Source organism: Petaurus breviceps, unplaced genomic scaffold, assembly GCF_028583685.1.
Source record: "Petaurus breviceps papuanus isolate PSGF00001 unplaced genomic scaffold, PetGlider_PUasm1.0 689, whole genome shotgun sequence".
In the NCBI taxonomy this organism is placed as follows: Eukaryota; Metazoa; Chordata; class Mammalia; order Diprotodontia; family Petauridae; genus Petaurus; species Petaurus breviceps.
In genome coordinates, this window is record NW_027186458.1 from 10,233,972 (window position 1) to 10,253,898 (window position 19,927).

At 47.9% G+C, this 19,927-nt stretch overlaps 1 protein-coding gene across 1 annotated transcript in view; it reads left to right on the forward strand.

Annotated features, from left to right (window-relative positions):
- The first annotated feature begins 1,480 nt into the window (after positions 1-1,480).
- MTMR7 (myotubularin related protein 7) overlaps positions 1,481-19,927 on the forward strand; it is an 80,606-nt gene continuing 62,159 nt past the window's right edge. Inside the window, exon 1 of the mRNA XM_069104972.1 lies at positions 1,481-1,597. Coding sequence (XP_068961073.1) covers positions 1,574-1,597 — 24 coding nt within the window. The 5' untranslated portion in view covers positions 1,481-1,573. The remainder of the gene's footprint in view (positions 1,598-19,927) is intronic.

Here is a 19,927-nt window from a genome sequence, read left to right on the forward strand (position 1 = left end):
CCAAGTCTTATGACTCCCAAACCGTGACTTCTTGTCATGTTTCTCCCAATAGAACATAAGTTCCTTGAGGATTTAATTTTTGTTTTTATATACAGTGTCTAGCCCAGAATCAGCTGCATAGGATGTATGGGTTTAATGCATGTTTATAGACTGATCGATTGACAGAATGAAGGACCTTTAGCTTGGAGTAGATTAAATTTATGAGACACACATTTGAACGCCTGTCTTGTGGAAGAAGGATGCTAATGACTGGTCTTGTCTCCACAGAACAAAACAATAGAGTCAGGACCAGGGTTCTAATCTTGGCTCTGCTGCCTAACCCTTTGATACCTTGGGTGTGTCCCTAAACTTCAGAGTTTCCTCCTCTGCAAGATGAGGGGGTCAGTTAGCATTTATAGAGATAATGCAGCACATAGAATGTGGAGTCAGGAAGCCTGAGTTTGCATTCAGACTCTCCCTCCCCCTCCCTTCTGGTGCCTTTCTGTAATGTGTTGTATGTCCCTAGTTATTTGGTCTACGTTCCCCCCCCCAGTTAGACCGTGTGCTTTTCTCTCTGAGGTCAGGGTCTAAGTTTTTGCCTTTTTTGTATTCCCAGAATTTAGCACAGTGCCTGTGGATAGCAAGTTCTTGATAGATGCTTGCTGACTGATTGAACAAGAACCTTTGCCTCTCTGGGCCTCAGTTTTCCCATCTGTAAAATGAAAGTGGGACTTCATGACCTCAAGGTCCCTTCCAATTCTAAACCTGTGATTCTGTTACTAGAAGGTAGTTTGGCTCCTCCCAGAGAAAAAACATCCTAGGAATCAGAACTGACCGTCCTGGGGGAACTTCCTGCGGAGTTAAGGAGCAGCTCTCGCCTGCCTTCGAGGAGAGGCTGTTGGGAGGGACAACATCCCCGTTCCGGACATTTGGACCAGCCAGCCTTCTCATTCAGGAGCCCAGGTTTCACTTATAATCCAAGAAGCTTTGCCTATGAAGGCGGACCCCCGTGGACCCCGCGCCCCAAATCAGAGAGCCCAGGAAATTCTCCATTCACCCCGTGGGGGGCGGGCAAGGGCACTAGCCCTCCGCAACCACGGTCCCTGCCCAGGACGAAGGGTGCGGGTGGCAGCATGTGGCCCCGGGGCTCCCTGCAATCCCGGACAGGAGGCTGGACCACAAGGGCATCCTCCTGCCCCCAGCTTCCCCGGCAGGACCCGGAGATGCGGAAGCGGGCCCACAGGGAGCCGGAGGGGAGGGAGGGGAAGGAGGGGCGCCCCGGGGAGCCCGGGCTGCCGAGGCTCCTGTGCTCTCCTGCTCCCCCGCCCCCCGCCGGCCTCAGCGCACCTGGAGGATGAGCATCCTCTGCGGCCGGGGCGGGGCCGGGAGGGAGGGAGGACGGCTGGATGGAGAGCAGGACCACCCCGCCCCCGCCCCGCGCACGCGCACAAGCCCCTCCGCCCGCCCTCCCTTCTGCCGGCAGCCTGCCCACCCCGGGCCTCTTCCCCTCCCCCTCCCGGCTGGCAGGAGGAGCAGGTGGCAGCAGCCCAGCGCCGGCGCCCGATCCCCCGGCGGCTACCCACCCAGCAGCAGCATGGAGCACATCCGCACGCCCAAGGTGGGGCTCCGGCGGCGGGGGGATGCGGGCCTGAGGGCGGGGGAGGGGGCCCGAGCCGTCATCCATCCGGACCCCGGGCCGACGCCACGCCCTCCGGGGACAGGTGCCACCCCCGATGGTCGGTCCCAGGGAGCGCCTCCGTCCCGAGGCTGGCCACTGCCCCCCAGAGCATCCTCAGCGTCTGGGGGGGAGGGGAGGGGAGCGGGTGGGTGTCCAGACCGCGCCCTGGGCTCTGCGGCCGCGTGTCCCAGAGGGCACCCTCCGTCCGCCCTGCCATTCTTGATCCTGCATCCCTCCGGTTCTCCATCCTCCCGTGCGCCCTCCCTGCCTTGGCCCATCCCTCCCATGCTCCATCACTCCCGTGGTCCATCCATCTCTGCATCCCCCGGCTTCCTGCCTCGGCCTTTTGCCGCTCAGCCCTGGCCCTTTGACCCTGTCGGCAAGCGGAGGGGGTAGTTCTGTGAGCTGCCCACGCTGGCCCAGGGCGGGGCGGGTGTGGGGGGAAGTGGAGAGCCCTGAACATCACCTGCAGGGGACTCGCCCCAGCCTCTCCTTCCCATCCTCCTTCACCAGCCAGCTGGGAGGAAAGGCCTTGAAACAGCCTGGGCCCCCTCCCCACCCATGGGGGCTGCCCTTCGGTGGGAGGATGGGGGTGCTTGGGTTCTAGCTCCTGAGCAGTGTGTAAATCTTCCCTCTGTCAGGAAGACGATTAGGTTCCTGGCTGCTGATGCCAGGCTGCCCTAGATTGCTCTGATACATGGATTGATTCTGCCCTAGGGAATTAGTTGTTGTTTAACTAGTGGGCAAAGGCCAGAGAGCTGCAGCCTTCTGGGATAGCTTGGGGAATCAGGCCTCTGGGGCCTAGGAGGGCCCTGAACTAGGGCCAAGGCTCAGTGGTCACAGCAGCCCTGGTCCCTGCTAGGGACCCTCCCTCCTGAGAACCCCTTCGAGGGCCTTTCTGCTTTATTTTCCAATGAATTCCTGTCTCTTATTTCAGTTTGTCAGCAGGCAGAGCTGTCCAACTCAAGACTGCCTGGGGTTCTAGGCCTCAGAGCTGGAAGGCAGGGAGGGCCCTTACCTCCAGCCTGTCCAAGCCCCTCATTTGACAATCCACCCATTAATTAATCAGCAAGTATTTATGTAGTGCCTTCTATGGGCCAGGCTGTGCTGGCCCCTTGGGGTGCCCTGGCCTCAAGGACCTTACTTCTCTTGGGGGAGTGCTGAGATATTGTAGGGGTGGGGAGAGGAGAGGGGAGTGTGAACAAGTGTATGAGGGGTACCTGTGGAAAATCACATCATTTCTCTGGGCCTCTATAAATGAAAGAAGTTGGACTAGATGCCCTTTGAGATCTCTGCCAGCTTTATTTCAAAGATCTCAGTCTTCTCATCTGTAAAATGGGAAGGTTGTGTTTTACCTATCCTCGAAGACATTTGGATCTTCTGTGAGCTCATGCTGCACCTGTAATGCCCTTCCTCCACTCCAATCCCCACCCCACCCAGCAGTGCAACCACCCTTAAATCAATGCTTCCATCGCCACTGGGATTAGGTCAATGGGCTCCCTTCACTGACCCAAGGCTCTGGAAACCAAAGCCTCTCCCCATCCCTTATCTGTTGTCTTTGCCTTTTAGACTGTAAGTGTCTTGAGGGAGCCTCTGGCCACAGTAGGCCCTTAAGGAAGGGCTAATTGGTGGATGGGTCTGTCCTCCAAGGAGGAGATGGGCCTGACTCATTTGAGAAGAGGTAAGCACTCTTTTCAGCACTGGGTCTTAGAATCCAAGGCATCAGGAGGAGTTGGGAAGCTTTGTCTGCTGGCCCCTTCTGTCCTCATTCACCTGGAGTCCTGCTTGAATTTCTGCATCTTCCCTGAAAAGAGTCCTGTTAAGCAGGAAGAATGGGAGTGGGATTTCAGGAACAGAAGCAGCTCTGTCCCAAGGTGACTCTCCTTCGGGACTGGGGAAGGGTGTTTCCATGGATGGGTAGAAGTGCCTTGTTTGGTCAGATTGTACATATTATTTTAATTTTTTGGAAAGGGAATTTCTCCATTACCCTGGATATGTCAGTGTTTTGTTCATTAGTGCTTGTAGAAGGGGTCCTAAAGCTTTATCAACTCAGAAAGGCTAGGAGCAGGGGGTCTGTAATGTTAATAAGATATAGGATCTTCCCCACCCATTAATAGGCCTCAAGTGGACCCCATTAAGGGAAGCTTGCTTAGGGGAGGCTTGCTTGTAGGAAGACTTTCACACTTTTTGCCAATTTCTTTTTCTTTTAAGCAATCATGGTTAAGTAACTTGCTCAAGGTTACACAGCCAGTTATTTCTGGGTGTGGTGCTAAGTATCTGAGCCCAGATTTGATCCCCAGGTTATCCCGACACTGGAGCCGGTGTTCTTACTCACTGAGCCACCTGGCTGCCCCTGCCAATTTCTTACTGGGCAGTGAGTCATGAGGATTGTGATGCTCTCTGGCTCTGAGAAATGTATGTGTACTCTGAGTTGGTGCTTTGCTTTGGGGGCTCACTTATGAAAAGGATCTTGTGATTGCCTGGTGTTCAGTAAGGTTAGAGCTCTCTGAAGGCTCAGCTGTAAAGGCTCTTGATCCAGGGATGTATGTAAAGTGTGTAGTTGGTTCAGGCAGTCAGAACTGTGTCTCTTGGTCTTTATTTCTCTGCTAGTATTTTCTGTTTGTATTTTCTCTGAAGTTCAGTGGGCTGACTTTTCCCCTGAACTAAGGAATGTCATTAAAAAAGATTTTTGACCCCTTAAACAGTTATCTTTCCTAGTAAAGCATATCTAAGAACCTGTGCTAGCAGCCATCCTGGGGATGCCAGTATGGTTGCTGCTACAGGGGCTGAAATTGATAATGCTCTAGAAGCATCAGGATTCTCCTGGAGATGGACATACTCTCCAAAGGAGCTGATTTCAGCTCATCCAGCTAGAGGCCATCCTGCTTCTCCCACAGATCAGTCAGTCAGTGAGTCAATAAACATTTATTAAATGTTTCCTCTATGTAAGTCACTGTGCTAACTGCTGTAGATACTAAAGGTAAAAGCACAGTCCCTACCCTTAAGGAGCTTACATTTTAATGGAAGGTTCAACATGCTAATAACTTGGTGCCTACAAGGTGCATCCAGAGTAGGGACAGAAGGAAATCTCCAAGGGAAAGCACCAGCAGTGGAGAAGACTAGACCCTCTGCAGAGGGTGAGGCTCCCAGGAAGCCAGGCAGTGGAGGCAATGTTTGGGACAGCCAGCGCTAAGGCTCAGCTAGAATATGGACAGCATGGAGGCCAGAGTTGTTGATTCAGGGAGTGTGTGGGGTGGACAAAGGTGGGAGATGCTTGGAAAAGTAGGAAGAGCTTTAAAAACCAAACAGAAGATTTTTATACTTGATCGTAGAGACAAGATGGACCCCCTGGGTTTATAGAGTGTGGGGTGGGGTGGCAACATGGTCAGACCTGCTCTTTTGGAAGATTAATCTGAGAGCTGATCAGAAGATGAGCTAGGGTGGGGAGAGACTTGAAGCCAGAAAATCCACCTGTAGGTTATCGCAGTCGTCCAGGTGTGGAGGGCCTGCACCAGGACTGGGGCAGTGTCAGAACCGAGAAGGAGATGGATGGGAGAGGTGTGAAGACAGAAACAAGATTTGGCAACTCTGTGGATGAGGGAAAGGAGTGAGCTGATAATGCTGAGGTTGGGAACTTTGGTGCCTGGAAGGATGGGAGTGCCCTTAACAGAAAAGAGGGAAGTTAGGAAAGGAGGGAGGAGGGAAGAGCTTGAGTTGCAGAAGTGTTTGGCTTTTTTTTTGTATCTCCAGGACCTGATACAGTGCCTGGAACAGAGTAAGCACATAGTAAATACTTGTTGATTCATTGGTTTTTATTCTGAACTTAAACCCACACCTACCTGAGAAAGAGTGTCCTGCCCACACTCCCAGGAGAGCACAGAGACAGTTCAGTAGGAAAGCTTGAACCTGTTTCCCACCACTTGATTTAAAAGAGTCTAGATTAGATTCTGCGTGTTCTTTTCAAAACTGTCCTGCTGGTCTGTGCTCCCTTCTAAAAGAAGTCGGAATGGCCCCCTTTTGGGCATCACTGTTACCACTCTCCCCACACCCCCCCCCACCTCCCCACGGACTTAGAGAAAGGAAGGACCCTGGTAACATTTGCTGGCTAGCCTTTTGTGTGCTGTGGGTGTAGCCTATGTCCCTTATTGCAGTTTCTCATTGGATTTTATCTGGTCTAGTGTGAACTTCAGGGTTTTGCTGGACTAGTTATGGTCCAGGCAGCCATCTTGGAAGGAAGGACCCAATTCAAGACATGTTGAGTTTGAGATGCCTGTGGGACCAGTTCAAAATGTCTAGGAGGTGGTTGGTGATGTGGGACTGGAACTCAGGACATTGAATGAAACATGAAGGCTGATAAGGTGAGGGAGAGAGGAGAGAGGGAGGAGGGGGGGGAATTGGAATAGCTGACTTGTATCAACCCTTCCAGCTCTAAATTTACACTCCAGCAATTTCAAGCTCTCCATTGCCTCTGGGATCAATTGCAAACTCCTCTTAGAGACCTTTCAATTCTTTCATAAGCTGGCTTCTGCTTTTCGAGACTCTGCCATCAGCCAAACTGAAACTTGCTGTTGTCTGGCCCATCTCCCACCTCTGCTCTTTGGCATACACCTTGCTCCATTCCTGGAATGCGCCCTCTTGGGTCACAACAGACATTAAGATCCTCGGTACCAAGTCAGGAGGGACCCCAGGACCTTTTAGTCCAACCTTTCATTTCACATAGAAAACTGACACGCAAGGAAGAAATATGACCACAGTCATGCCGGTAGTTGGTGTCCAAGGCTGGATTTGGACCCTGATCATCTGTCTCCAGAGTGAGAGCACCCTCCTCTGTGCTGTCATTCTGGTTCACCTTTGCTCCTGCATTGCCCCCTCTTTAGGAAGACTTTATGATCCAGTTAGTTGATCAAGTGGTCTGTCCTCAAGTTACATCCAAATTTATCTCTGCATGTGTTATATTGCCCCTGTATAATATAAGCTTCTTGAGGACAGGGCTTGTTTTTTATTTGGTCTTTGTGTCCCCACTGCCTTCCCTCCTCATTCAGAGTGAGTGGGTAATGTAGTGTGTTCTTGTACTCTCTTCCTCCCCCCCCATTGTCTTCCTCCCTCCTTCTCTAGGTACCAGACTTTCCCTGACCAATATCTACAATGTCTCTTTCTTCTTTTTCTCTTCCAAGCTCCCTGATGGCTCTGGTTTCCTCTTCAAAAGTCTTTACTGTTTCTCTTTTCTCTGACTGATATGATTTGCTGCTACCAGCCAGTGAGGGAGAAGGCAAATGAACCAGCCTCTTTCCTTGAGTTCCCTCTGTCATGTCTCCTGTATTTGCTCTGTGTTTGCCTCTTTGGGCCATTAAAATGTCTGTATTAGGATATGATGAACAACTAGATCTCCATAAGCATGGAGAAGAAAACCAGTGGACTTGGTGGACTAGACACTTAAGCATTTCATCTCTCCTCTGTACAAGGAGGGCACCAGTGACTTCCAAAATTCCTTCTTGCTCTGTCTATAGTACCAGATCTCCTAACCTTACATCACTGATCCCCAGGTGGCTTCCCCTTGTGGTCCCTTCCCTCTAATTCATTCAGGCAGGGAAGAAATGAATGTCTAGCCTTCTGCCTTCCTCCTTCCTCAGTTCTGCTCAGAGACTTAACTGTCAAAATTCCTGTCAGAAGCTTGTTTAGGGGAGGATTGCTTGTAGGAAGGCTTTTACACCTTTTGCTAATGTTTAATTGGGCACTGAGTCAGGAGGGTTGTGATGCCTTCTGGCTCTGAGAAGGGTATATATACCTTGAGTTGGAATTTTGCTTTTGGAGACTCGCTTATCCTGGTCAAGATTCTGAGGGGCCATATGTTCAGAGCTTTCTGTCTGCTCAGATGTAAAGGCTCTCTCAATCCAGGGATGTATGGAAAGTGTATAGTTGATGCAGGTAATGAGAGCCCTGTCTGTTGGTCTTTATTTTTCTGCTTGTGTTTTCTCTGAAGTTTATGGTGCTGACTTTTCCCCTGAACTAGTGAATGTAATTTAAAAAGACTGTTGACCCCTTGAACAGCTAACTTTCCTAGTAAAGCAGATTTGCCTTGCCTCCTACCTTGAGCTGGGATAACCATAGTGTTTTTTGCCCTTAGGGTCCTAGAAACAGCAACATTGCCCAATCATAGCTCCTGTGTTTTTATAAAAATGTTTTTGATACCTTTCCTTCTTACACTGGTTTCATTTTCAGATATATACCTTACTCTTTTCTAGGGTTAACCTTGGTCATTAGAATTACATTCAATAGCATTCAATTTCAGTTTTTGGTTTGTCTCTGTTTCCATTGTTGCATCTATTGTGTGTGTGTCCGTGTGTCTGTGTGTTGGTTTCCTTGGTTCTGTTGACTTCACTTTGCATCAATCAAGTGCTTTTTTTCTGAGCTCTTCCTAGTCATAATTTCTGAGGGTGCAGATTAATTTATTTCCTTTTGTGTATCACATTTAGTTCAACTGTTAATCTACTTATGGCTCTCTCCTTTGTTTTTAGCTATTTGCTGCCTCTAAAAAATATTGTTTTGAGTATTTTGGTACATATGGAACCCTTCTTTCTGTCTTTAATCCATATTTAGCATCAGGATCTCTGGGCTAAAGGATATGGACATTTTAGCCCCCCTTCCATTTTAAGCAAATTAAAAAAAAATTATCGCTTTTTAGAATGGTTGAACCAATCCCAGTCTGCAGTTCTACGGTTGTATTTGTTGCCTGTCTTTCTTCAGTCCCTCTAACTTTGACTTAAAGCTAAAGCTGTTTTGATTTGCATTTCTCCTATTACTAGTCATTTGAAACAGTCTTTTGGATGGTTATTTATAGTTTAGAATTCTTTTAAGAGGTGCTTTTTCATATCTTTTGACCTCTTGTTCAATTATTTTCAGTTATATCTGACTCTTTGTAACCCCATTTGGGATTTTCTTGGCAAAGATGCAGGAGTACATTGCCACTTCCTTCTCCAGCTCGTTTTACAGATGAGGAAACTGAGGCAAATGTGGTTAAGTGACTCACCCAGAGTCACACAGCTAGCCTCTGAAGCTGTATTTGAACTCAGATCTTCCTGACTCCAGGCTGGACGCTCTATTCACTTTGCCACCTAGCTGCCTTTGAGTGATTTTTAGTATGAAATTACTTTATCTTACATTATTCTTGTATCTGGGATGTCAGGCCCTTATAAGAGCTATTCGTTTTATTTTATTTATATTAATTAATTTATTGTAATATTTATTTATATTCCTTATAAGAGATATTATGTTTTCCCACGTGAAAACATACTTTATTGTCATCGTTGGAAGGATTTTTTATTTACAAAAGCTTCAGTCTCATGTAACTAAAATTACTTTATCTTTTATATACCTTGTTTGTTTAAAAATACTTCCATTAGTCATAAATGTTTAAAAAAAAACCTGCTTTCATTTTTTTCCTAATTTATTTATTTTTTATTTAAGTCATTCAGTATTTATTGGGTGGCTATCTATAAAGACAAGACTAGGGGTTGGGTGTTGAAGGAGTCTTTGGGCATAAGAAGATTACAAAATAAAATTCAGTAGACATTCATTAGGCGCTTATTGTGTTCACAGCAAGATAAAGGAAAGACCCTGTCCCAACTCTTTTGAAGAGTTAATAGACTGAAAGCAGCAGTGATGAGTGAGCAGTAGGAAGCTGGACATATAGTAGCCTAGTGATGATATCTTTGCGCCATTTTTAAAAGCTCTTCTGATGGAGTGGTCTTTAGAGCCTGAGGAACATTCTTTTGAGTATTCTCAGAAGTGGCAGATCTTTGGCCTTTGAGGTTAGGATTCAATGTTTGGACCTAACGTGAACTGTCAGGAAGCAAGCTTTCTTCTCTCTGCGCCTGTTCTTTTTCTTCTGACTTCCTTCCTCTGTCATCTCCCTCTTTCCCAAAGAGTTTAAGTCATCTTCAGATTTACTGTTATTGTTTGACCTTTAACATTTAAACCACATATCCATTTTGGGTTTATTTTACCATGTGGTGTAAAATGTTGGGTTAAGCCTAATTTCTGTTTTCTCTACAGCTATTCTCAGATAGAGAGATCTTCAAGTAATCTGTTATCATTGATTTTAATTGCTTCTGATTCTCCTTTATCTACTCTGCTCCATTGATCTTTTCTATTTTTAATTAGTATCAAATAATTTTGATGATTACTGTTCTAGAATAGTAACAATAGTGAGCATTTATATAGTGTTTTAAGATTTGCAAAGTACTTTATAGATATCTCATTTTATCTTCACATCAGCTTGGAGAGGTAGGTGCTATTTTATAGATAAGGAAACTCCAACAGACAGAAGTGACTTACCCAAGGTCACACAGCTAGTCAGTATCTGATGTGAATTCATGTCTTCTTGATTATAGTATAATAATTCCTTCCTAATTATAGTGTAATTTTAGGTCTGAAAATTCTCTTCCCTCTTCTTCTCTTCATTCCTATTGTTATTTTTCTCATTGCATTTCTTTACCTCTTCCAAATAAATTTTATTATTTTTTTATCTATCACCGTATCTTGACAATTTGATTGGTATAGCATTTCAATGAATACCTTAATTTAGGTGGCATCACTTTTATTACATTGGTGTAGCCCAACCTTGGGCAATGAATATTCTTCCAGTTAAGTTATTATTTCTTTAAATAGTGTTTTGTTATTCTACTTTGTGTCTTCAATGTGCCTGGGTAGATTGGTTCCTAGATATTTTATGGTTATTTTGAAAGAAATTTTCCTTTGCATTATTTAGTTATTGTTCTGTTGAATATTGGTTATTTTGTATCCTGCTACATTACTGAAGCAACTGACCCATTCTTACTTTGATGATTCCCAGGGAGTTTCCTAGGGAAACCATCATGTTGTCAATCAATCAGTAAGCATTTATTAGGCATCTGCTATATGGTAGGCACTGGCCTAGGCACATAGAAAGAGGAAAATGGAAGTCTTTGCCTTCAGTCTGGGAGTTTCTATTGGAGAGGGGGAATAAGCTGTACACGGAATACATACTAAATAAGAAACAAATGAAGAGCCAACGCCGGCAGTTGGAACACTTGGGGAAGGCCTTTGTGTAGGAGGGAATGCCGGAGCTAATTCTTGAAGGAAGGTAGGGGCTCTGAGGCAGAGGTGAGGGGGGGGTGCATTTCCAGAATAGCAGATGGTCATTTCAAAGGCATGAAGATGGAGGAGGGAGGGCTGTGTGAGAGGGATGGAGAGGGGCTGGCTGGACCCTAGAGTACTGTGTGATGAGACTGGTTGGGGCTATGTTCTCCTCACCTCCTGTCCCTAACTTCTCCCTCCATACGGGTGCCAGTGAACACTCCTAAAGCATCAGGCTGACCATGTCATCCTGCTAATCCAGGAGCTCCAGTGGCCTCTAGAAGCTCCAGGATCCCCCAGGCAATCCTCTCCTTGGCACCTAAAGCCCTTTCCAAGCTTCCTCCATCTTACCCTCCTTTGCACACTGGGTGATCCAGTTACACTGTCCTGCACATGCCAGGAATGCTGTCCCTCCTCCCCTCTGCCTCCTGCTTCCCTGGATTCCTTCAGGATGTGGTTCAAACCCCACTTGAGGCAGGAGGACTTCCCCCCCCCCCCCGCCACCCCATGCTAGATGGAGCCTTTCCTCTGGGATTACTTTCCGTCTGCTGCATGTGCACGCACACGCACACCCGCATTAGGTAGGACGCATCCACATGTGCACTTGCATACCTTCTTTCCTGAAGCCTCTCAGTGCTCGAGCCTGCCCTCTGATATTGCCCCCCGCTGACCTTGAGTAGCTCTTGCATATACGAAGTTACTTGCACGTTGCTTCTTGCACTAGGCTGTTCTTTGGGGTCAGGGACCCAATTTTTGCCTTTCTTTGCATCCGGAATCTGGGCCCCCAGTAATCACTTGGTAAATGTTCAGTGACTGCCTGATCCTGGAGAAAGCCTTAGGGAGCGCCTGGAACTTACTGAGTATGGGGAGATGTGGTCAGACCTACACGTAAGGAGAATCCTATTGGCAATGCTGTGGAGAATGTCTAGGGTAGGGACTCGAGGCAGGGGCCAAGTTGAGAGGCCATTGCCGCTGGCCAGGCACAAGGCCAGGGGCCCTGAAATAAGGTGCATTGTGGCTCCTCTTTGCTGGTGTTTATGCCTTGGGTAGTGTTTTCTCCAGGGCAATGGCTGTGTGGAAAGGGAGTCTCTTCACCGTCCTCTGACGTTATGGATATGGCCAGTCCCTCTCCTCTTACCCATCCCTACCTGCCCAGCCACTAGGGCTGTGTCTCCTGTGTCTCCATCTTCCTACTAGGTTGTCCCATGATCCTTTAGGCTCTCTCCCAGCACCCCAGTCAACACTCCTTTGCTGGGGTCCACCCCAGCATCTCTTTCCTAGAAGTTTACATTAAGATTTAGACACCAACAAGCCAGCTTTTGGGTAAGTGTCAGACCACCTCAGGCTGGTGAACATAAAGGAGCTGGGGCTGTTACCTAGAGGGTACGTGTGTGTGCACGTGGCTGCACAGGGAAGCTGAGACTTCTCCTCCTTCATCTTAGAAGCCTTGGGGAGATCCTCTCCACCCCTGACCCATGTCTTAGTCAGTGTTCTCCAATCTGCGGGTTCAGTGATAAACTCTGTTCAACAAAGCGTCCTCAGTCTTCTTTCAGGATCATGCATCAAATCAGGGATCCTTGGCAATAGAAATGCTAGTTAGGAGGGTACAGCCTCCTTAAATCATGTGTTGGCCACTTCCCTAGGCGACTGATGGCCATTGCACTTCTTTGACTTCCTCCCACCCCTGTACTTCGGGCAGGGTCTCTCGGGTTCCTAAATTGGGACACTATGCAGCTACTACCAAGTGAAGTCATTTTCTTCATTGCAGCCTCGTTCCTATAGAAAACCTTTCCACGTCCCTAGCTGAAGCGAGAAATAAACCTTCCTGGTCCTATTATTGCCTTCCCATCTGGCTTGTCAACTCTCTGGAATCCCTGGAAACTCCAAAATTGAAGTATTGCTCATGGGCATCATCAATAGGACTTTTTATATAAAAATGGAAACCATGTATGCCACCTGAGGCACTAAGAACTGGGGGTGCTGACTCATAGGAGGGCTAACACCTGAGATGGCTTCCAGGGCTCTTACCTTCTCCCACTATCAGCTTCTCTGAGACCAGAGATCTCCTGCTGCCCAGGGCTGATGGAATCCACCTCCTCATGCCCTGGGACTGGCTCCTAACTTCTCGCTGGCCAAACAGGAGCTACCACCTTCTTGCCCTTCCTTTTTGCCCCGCTCACTGCTCTGAGGCTTCTGTCTTTGCCAAACGGGCAGTTGACATAGAAGTGACCACTCTTTGCCTCAGTGAGAGGCTGACTGTGTTTTATGAGGTTGCCACAGACCCCACACTGTGATCAACACTCAAAAAGAGAATCCCCCCCATATGTTTTCTTTGTTTGATGGGTGGCCTCAGTTGGAGTCTTCACCCAGTGGCTTGCCTCAACCAGGCTGGCCCTCAGGAGGGCAGACACAGATTGTTGCAGGGCCCCTCCTTGGAGCTGCTCTGGCATGGTAGCCCCTGAAGCATGTGCACACAGCTGACATGACCTTCAGGCAGCCAGGTCACCATCACACCCCAATGCCATGGTGGAGGACAATTCGGGAGATATTTTAAACCCCCATTTTACAGATGGAAGCCCCTCTCTTCTGCTCTACCTTTTCCAACAGCTTTCAATGACTTATTCAAGACTAAGGATTGCAATTGAGAAAACCTGATTTAGAGCGTTAGAGAAAGCCTTGGGCTCCACATTCCTCCTCCTCCTCCCCCCAGTTTCCCCAGAGCTCCGATGTTCCCAGATTGCATGCTTGATTCTTTGGGGTTTGGCTGGCCTCTGGAGATTGCTGGCTATCCTGTGAGTTTGAGGGCAGGTCCTTGGTTACTTGCAGAGTGCAGGGTAAGCCATACAAGTGGGGTGCTATGGCTCCCCCTCAAACCTCCTAAGCCCCAGCCCATTGACCGTCAAGGTAAGGACACACCAGATGGGCTATGATGTCTAGGGACTCTGGTAATTGAGGAGCTGAGTGATCTGTTGTACCCTTCTACTCTCTGGCTGCCCAAGGGTTATCTGAGAGATGAGGAGGTAGCAGCAGAGGCTTGTTAGCTGGTCCTCCCTAGGGCTCTTGAAATTTCTGGTACCACAAGGAGACAAGAAGAGACAGTGACCAGGAGGACAGGGAAGTCAGCAGTGACAAATACTGCAGGCAGGTCGAGAAGGTCAGAGTTCAAGAAAGGTCTTCTGATTTGACTGTTGGGAAAGGGATCATGGGTAACTTTGGAGGTGGCAGTTTCAGTTGAACAATGAGGTCGGAAGCCCAGTTACAAGGGGTTAAGAAGGGAATGTGAGATGATGAAATGGAGATGATGGGAGTAAAAAAAGCAACAATTTTTTTCTAGGAATTTGCCTGTGAAAAAGGGGGGGGGGGTTGGGACCAAGGCAGAGTTTTTATGGCTAGCATACTTCTTTTCATCTTTTTAAAAAAACAACCCCCATTTTTTTCTTTCTTTGAAGTGTGAACAGAATAATTTGTGATCTGTGTATGAAGTGCAGGATCTTGTCCAGATGCCCTAGACTTAGTTTATAAAGTAATTCACTGGGCGCTGGTGCCCAGCCAGGAGGAGTCCCCCAGAACATCTTCCAGTGCCCCAGGAACATCCTGGGTCAGCTTGTTCCTAGCGCTCCCCCCCCCCAGGGTCCCCAGCTCTCTAGTCAATGCCTTGGGGAATAAATGCACTTCCCAGGGCACAAACTGCCTCCTCCCCACTCTAAGTCATTAAAAGTAGTTTAAAAAGAATTCCTCCAGAACATTTGATGGCTGGCAATGACAACTTTGTTCTAAACAAATCCATGTTCTTCCCTTATTCCTTTAATAAAACTTGGCTTATCACAGATTCCCGGAGAAATGTAAATGCTAGCCAAACTGGGAAGGAAAACCAGTGATGTCACATGGTGCTAGGACATGGAAGAAACCACAGAGAAAGATGCCTCTTCTGGGAATTTCAGTCTTTAGATGCTAGTCTGAATAAAGAGTGATTTCACTTGCATGTTGGCCAAGGATGCAGTACAGGTGGGAATTCTATTGTGTTCCAGATCCCTTTCCTCCTTCATGGTGCGTGGAGAGACATGGAGAAGAGAGAAGACTTGGGTGTGTGCAACTCCAGTTCTGCCTCTCTTTGCTTTGTGGCCGTGGATCATTCGCTGAATCTCTGAGTCTTTTTCACTAGATTTCATATCTTTGGAGTTTCCTTCCATTGGCAGAGTTCATGTCCTTTCACGCCTCTGAATTTTGTAGACACACTGTTTTGTCACCTGGTGGTCTTCTCTTTGGTAATTGGTACTTTGGTACTTGGCTAGGCTGGTCCTCTGATAATAGAGAAAGATTGGTCATCAGGCCACACTCAGAGCCTTGCCAGCTTGGTGCTAGGAACTACTCAAACTTGCCTTTTGTTCTCATGGCCTTGCAGAGTCATAACACAGAGCCAACACGGACAGAATCTTCTAGATAGGAAGGACCTTAGAAGTCACGAATCCTGCTGCTTTCTTCCTCTTGATTCGTTCTGTTGTTTCAGTGGTGGTTTGCCATTCCCTTATCCAGCTCATTTCTACAGATGAGGAAACTGAGGCAAACAGGGTGACTTACCCAGGGTCCCACAGCAGTAAGTGTCTGAGACCACATTTGAACTCAGAAGATGCTGGGTTTGTGATCTCTTTCTTGACCTCTTTTCTCTTTCCTAGTCCTGTTGAGGTGATCTATAGCAGCTTCTGGAGACGGCATCCCATTTTTCTTTTTTTTCTAAGTTAATTTATTTTTTAGTTTTCCACCTTCACTTCCATAAGATTTTGAGTTTTGAATTTTCTCTCCCTCCCTCTCCTCTCCCCTCCCCAAGACAGCATGCAATCTGATATAGACTCTACTTTTACATTCATACTAAACATATTTTCACATGAGTCACAATGCAAAGAAGAAATAGAATTAAAGGGAGGGACCATGGGAAAGAAAAAACAAAAGAACAAGTGAAAAGGAGAACAAATAATATACTTTGCTTTGCAGTCAGACTCCATAGCTCTTTCTCTGGATGTGGAGGGCATTTTCCATCATGAGTCCTTTGGAGTCGCTGTAGGTCCTTGCATTGCTGAGAAGAGTCAGTCATTGAGCAGTGTGGCTGTAACTGTGTACGATGTTCTTCTGGTTCTGCTCACTTCACTTGCATCCGTTCATATAAGTCTTTCCAGGTTTTTCTGGAGTCTGCCTGTTCATCACTTCTTATAGGACAACAGTATTCCATTACATTCATACATCACTTTTTTCAGCCATTCCCCAGTGGATGGGTGTCCCCTCAGTTTCCAGTTCTTGGCCACCACAAAAAGAGCTGCTATAAAGATTTTGTACCTGGGGATCCTTTCCTATATTTCTGACCTCTTCGGGACACAGCCCTAGAAGTAGCATCCCTTACTTCTTAGCTTTTGTTGACCTTCACCCAAGTGCTTTCTCTCAAATCCCCTCTTTGGTTCTTGGATTTCTTCACAGGAATATATGTATTGACTTTGAAGCTAGAAACCTGGGTTCGAATTCTGATTCTGGTGGGCCTGTGTCACCCTGAGCCTCAGTTTCCTTAAATGTTAAATGAGGGAGATGGAGCAGATGGTCCCTGAGACCCCTTCCAGCTGTGGGTCTCTGAGCCTGTGATACTTTTAATGTATAATATGCTGGGAGGAGGGGAGGGAGGAAAAGAAATATTTGACAGTTAGAAAAATAATATCTTATTTAAAAAAGAAAACAGAAGGGAAAAATCCTCTTCTTCCTTCTCCCTCCCCTCCCCCCAATCCCATAATTATTCTGTTTAATTTGAATAAGGGACCACCTTCAAAGCCATATTTCAGTCATAAATTTTATCCCAGCCAGCCTCAGTGCTACCCATGGTGTCCATGTTTTGCTTTCTCATTCAGTCAGTTAGAAATCGCTTATTAAGGCCCTCCTGTGTACAAGTTGTGTTCATCTTGTTCTAAAGGCTTTGTGCATTTGCGTGTAGACATCTGAAAGCATGGGCTTTGTCTTCTTAGAATGAACATGTGCATGCATACACAGATGAGTGAAAGGGCATTTAGTAAACACTCTGTACAAAGCAGGGCTGGCTGCAGCACCCATTTGTAGTGGGGCCATGAGGTCATGTTGTCCCTGGAGGAAGGAAGCAGGAAGGTGTGGGGACCTATCCTTGCTGGCTTTGTGGCAGGGGCCGAGGAGCTGACTCTGCCGCTCTCTGGAGGTTCTGGTCTTATTTTCCTCACTGGCACCGATGGACCAAAGTGGGGCCAGGGGGGCCAGGGGCTGGGAGCAGCAGAATTCCAAGGCAGTCTATCCTGGGCCCACACCCCTGCCTCTGGCTCCCCAGGCCAGCAGTGAGCTCCAGTTGGCACCATTTGTGCTTGAACAACCTCAGCCCATCGTCCCTCCAGAACCCTGTAGGCCAGGCCATGGGCCGGGGGCCATGGGCCAGAGCTGTAAGAGCCTTTCTCAGAAATCCGGCCACAGGCTCCAAAGGGTCAGACCCCTGTCATAAGGGGTAAACCAATCTTAGCTCCTAATATGGCGTGACTCAGGAAGCTGGAAACAGTGGCTGCCCTGGCCAGCAGGCTACTCTGGAAGCTGATTGTGGGAGCTAAGGGACTGGCCATCTGTGTCCTCTGTCCTCCCCACATCTTCTCCTCACATCCTCTCTTCTCTGGGTTGCCTTAGGAAACCCCCGCCCGGTGAGGCTGTTTATGCCAGGTATGGTGGCAGTGAAAGGCATCGGTTCTGGGCAGTCCCTGTGTCCCTGAGGCTGCCTCGATGCCATGAGAGGTACAGGGCACCCTGGTGGTTACTTTGGAGCAGAGGCTGCTGGCTCTGCCTGCTGGAGATCAGCCTCCCATTTTCCTTCCTCCGCTTTTTCCGAGAACTCACCACACTCTCATTTCTGAAGGAGCCAGGGCCCCTGTCACAGTCTATTTTTGCTTCATTCTCCACCTCGATCCATGGGCTTTAAATAGCTCTCTCAGGCACCGGGCTGGTGGCATGCACACAGCCTGAAGTAACTGGATAGGCTGGTGGTATTCAGCCAGCTGCCTGTTTGCAGATGGCCTGGCCATTCTGGGCCACTCCGAATCATTTAAGCCTTTACCTCTGTCTCAGATGAAGCAGAATGAATCAAGTCTAACCATGGCGGGGAGTGAGTTTGTCTTCCTTTCTCTAGTTCCCACAGTTATGGGAGCACACAGCAAGAGTTGGAAAGCGTGAGAAAGGCCGTTTGGTCAGATCTTCTCATTTTACAGATGGGGAAATTGAGGCAGATGGGTGACGTGACATGGCCAAGTTCATTCAGGTGCTATCAACACCAGGCTTCTCAGAGCCTGATTTTGTCTTGCCTGGGGTTTTGTAGGGAAAGGGCTGGCCATGGAGACAAGGAAAGGACCAAAGTCCAGGACCCGGAAGGCCCATTTATGGAGCTGGATAGAGGGGTAAGTCAGAAGTAGCCTGGTACAGTAAAAGGAGTATTGGTGTGGGGATTAGAGGCCTTAGATTCTGAATCTCTGCCCTGCCACTCAGTTACTGGCTGTGGAACCGTGAGAGAGACATGCTACTTTTTTGGGCCCCAGTTTCCTCATCCGTAAAGTTAGGGATGAGTGGGTTAGATAACCTCTGAGGCCCCCTTATAATCTCAATCTAATTCCCAAATGATGACTCTTTGGGGGACTACTGAGACCATCTTAATGTAGGGAAGGAATGGGAGCATCCAGAGAAACATTCAGTGGCAAGATGAAAGCCCTTAATGGCAAATCCGGCCCCCAAGTTTGAGATACATGCAGAAGCCCTGTTCTCCTGGGGCAATTGCATTGGAGTGGGGGCTGGGATGGCAGAGGAGCTTCCTACTACCAGGGTCCCGCCATAAGCTAAGCGTCAGGATCTGGGCTGGGGCAATGTGGGCACCGGGTTTTCCTCGTGAAGCCACCAGCTCCCCTTAAAAGCGCCCGAGCTCACCAGGCTTGAAGCTTGAATACATTTTTCTAGGTGTTGAGGGAAACACAGGATTTGTGGCAGAGCCTCTGGGGAATGACTCTCCCTACCAGGAAGCCTCCTAGGCTGGTTGCTCAGTCAGCAACCCCCAGCAGATGCTGCCAGTCACTTCTCCTCATGGCAGCCCCTTCTCCTGCTGTGCCCATTGCTCTGCCTGTGGCACGGTGCCTGTGCTTCTCTTCAGCCCCCAAGATGGCCCAGTTCTGTGTCTTAGAACCCACAGCATTCTTCACAGCCACAAACTACAGCGTTCTAAATAATAATAATAGCTAATGTTTAGATAGCCAGTGCCAGGCACTGTGATAAGCACTTTTCAATTATTAACTCACTTGTCCTCACAACAACCCTGCAAGGCAAGAGCTGCTATGATCCTCAGTTTACAGTTGAGATTGAGGCAGAGTTAAATGATTTGCTCAAGGTCTCACAGCTAGTGTCTGAGGCTGGATTTGAACTCAGGTCTTCCACATTCCAGACCCAACACTATTTACTGAGCCAAGTAGTTGCCATGGGATTTAGAGCTGCAAAGGACCTTTAAGGCTATAGAATCTAATGCTCCCATTTTACAGATGAAGAAACTGAGGCCCAGGGAGACCTAAGATCCCATAGGCAATCCATCTCTTTCCCCTACTGTGTGCAGTGTTTAAATCCCAGCACTCGCCACTGTCTGCCCTCCCTGTGTCTGTCCATGGCATCCCTGATGACTCGGTCAAGCAGGCCCCATATTCAGTGCCCCCTCTCCATTACCTCTGGTCAGCGATCCTGCCCCTCCCTCAGCATCTTTCTCATGTATCCCCATCATGTGTCCCCACTGCCTCTTCCAGGCTCTCATCACCACACAGTAGGACTACTTCACTGCCTCCATTGTCTTACCATCTCTGTCCCTTACTGCTTCCTACTCCTCCTTCCCACCACTGCCACACTAACCTTCCTATTAAATGCAATCATTTATGAACCACACAGCTATTCTAGTATCATCATGCACAGATTGGATAGTGTCAGTTCTCCTCAGAATCCTTCAGAGCCTCCTTATTGCCTACTGAATTAGTTCTAACCTCCTCACCCTAGCATTCCAGGTCCTGCTCAACCAGGCACCATCGTGTCTCTCCAGAATGATCTTGTGCCATTTCCTTGTCCCATATCATATCTTCTAGCCGGACTGCCTCTAGT